At 41.5% G+C, this 2,399-nt stretch overlaps 1 protein-coding gene across 1 annotated transcript; it reads right to left on the bottom strand.

Annotated features, from left to right (window-relative positions):
• Positions 1-5: 5 nt before the first annotated feature.
• Positions 6-2,393, bottom strand: LOC116380440 (protocadherin gamma-A3-like; the record flags this gene model as incomplete). Its single annotated transcript, XM_031842361.1, has 1 exon — positions 6-2,393. A coding segment is annotated over exon 1 (1,719 nt), but the record flags the coding sequence as incomplete, so codon positions are not given.
• Positions 2,394-2,399: the final 6 nt, after the last annotated feature.

Below are 2,399 nucleotides of genomic sequence, written 5' to 3' on the forward strand. Positions count from 1 at the left end.
CCACCAGTCTGGACTGGGTACAGAACCTGAGGGGGGTTGTCGTTCTGGTCCTGGATCATTACATTCACAGTCACATTGCTACTGAGTGGAGGGGAGCCTCCATCCTGTGCCTTTACTACCAGCTGGAGTTGTTTAATCTGTTCATAATCAAACGACCTCACTGCATGGATAGCTCCAGTTGCAGTATTTATGGAGACGTAAGAAGAGGTCGGACTGCCATTGATCTGTGTTTCTTCGAGAAAGTAAGATATTCTAGCGTTTTGATTCCAGTCACCGTCCAGTGCTTTGACGGAAAATATGGACTCCCCAGGGGAATTGTTTTCTGGAACGTGAGCAACGTAGCTAATTTGATCAAATACTGGGGCATTGTCATTCACATCAGATATTCTCAAACGTAATGTTGTTGTGCTTGACAATGACGGCGAGCCAGAATCGGTTGCCCTGATAGTTATGTTATATTCCGGTACAATTTCTCTATCAAAAGCTGAGTCTGTTACTAATGCATAGTAATTAGTTAATGTTGATTTTATTTTAAATGGGATGCTACTGTCTGTTGAACAAACAATTTGGCCATTTTGCTCTGAGTCTGCGTCAATCACATTAATAATTGCCACTGTGGTACCCGAGGGAGAATCCTCCGGCACCGGGCTGGAGAATGACATCACATTTATGACAGGCGCATTGTCGTTGACGTCTACAATCTCAATTAACACCTTACTTGAATCGGTCAGACCTCCTTGGTCCATCGCTTCAATCATTATTTCATATTTCTTATCTTTTTCATAATCCACTTGCCCTAAAAGTGTTATGGTTCCCGTAATATCGTCCAAATGAAATACGTCAGCCAGCTGCTCTTTCATGTTTGAAAATCTATATGTGATAAGACCATGTGATCCACTGTCTGCATCACTTGCATTCACTGTCGTGATATATGTGCCCTTTAATGCCTTTTCAAAGACAGTAGCCCTGTAGAGAGACTGGTTAAAAATGGGAGGATTATCATTAGCATCAAGCACAATAATATCTATATTTACTGTACCAGATCGAGGGGGAGTTCCACCGTCAACAGCGATGAGCTTCAATGATATTCGTGGCTCGCTTTCTCTATCTAACGGTTTTTGTAAGATCATCTCGGCATATTTTCGACCATCTGGACTTGAGTGCTGCTTCAAAACAAATATGTCATTCGTAGTTAGTATGTATTTTTGTAGACCGTTACTGCCTACATCTGCGTCTTCAGCACTGGCTAACAAAAAGCGTGATCTCAGTGTGGCAGATTCACTTATTTCCAATTTAATTTCGTTATTCCTAAATGTCGGAGAATTGTCATTTATGTCAATTATTTCCACTGTTACACGATGTAATTCCATGGGATTTTCTAAAATCACCTCAAAGCTGAAGCTGCACGGTGTTACGTCTCCACAAAGCTGCTCTCGGTCTATTCTCTCGTTCACGACTAAAACGCCTTTGTCTGTTTTCAGCTCGGTGTACTGGATGCTTTGTCTTGTCACGATACGGGCACGGCCAGAACGAAGCCTTTGCACATCCAAACCAAGGTCTTGAGCCACGTTACCGATAACTGACCCCTTTTTCAGTTCCTCTGGAATTGTATATCTGATTTGGCCGGACACGATGTGACTGAGACACCAAAAGAACAGCAGAAACGGCCACACTGACCTGCAATTCAAACGCCCTTTTTCGAAAGGAGATTTTCCAAACGCCATTACACAAATAATAATATGTGACAGCAAACACCTGCTGTATACAATCCAGAGAAAACAAAGCCAGTTGAATCAAGTAATCCTTTGGTTTCAAAGTCCTCGCTTCGAATGAAATTGTGGTCGTAGTCCTGCTTGTTAAACACAGATTGTCTCCTCCCCTGTCTAAACGGGAAAATGAGGGCTCTGCCTCCGCGGAATCAATTCTGAACACTTGTTTCACTGACCAACAGCGTCGCTTACTGTCCAAAGCACGAATATCATGAACAATGGAAGAATCAAATAACTTGACAATAAATCTGGTGTAAAATAATTACAACGGCAACATTATAATACCTGGATCTGCATTTGACTAATTGCTATACAGCCTTGAATATCTAAAACCATATCTAAAACAATTCTGGTGATCGATGACATTAATACTCGCATTTAAATTCAACACTGAGCTCCATAATGAATTAATCAGCAATTCAAAAAGGACATTTAGCCTCCAGTCACATGAAATGTCGAGTAGTTGTTATCCAAATGCTAATGAGTTAATGGACACATATGAGACCAAACGGCATCCACTCGTTGATAAGACCAATGAAAAAGCACTTACATAATACAATGTGAAGATCAATATGTCAAGTGGCTCACCTCTAGAGGAGAGTCTGGTTCATCCAGGATGCTCTTCTCACT

Source organism: Anarrhichthys ocellatus, unplaced genomic scaffold (assembly GCF_004355925.1).
Source record: "Anarrhichthys ocellatus isolate YVR2014 unplaced genomic scaffold, GSC_Weel_1.0 scaffold7221, whole genome shotgun sequence".
Taxonomy (NCBI): domain Eukaryota; kingdom Metazoa; phylum Chordata; class Actinopteri; order Perciformes; family Anarhichadidae; genus Anarrhichthys; species Anarrhichthys ocellatus.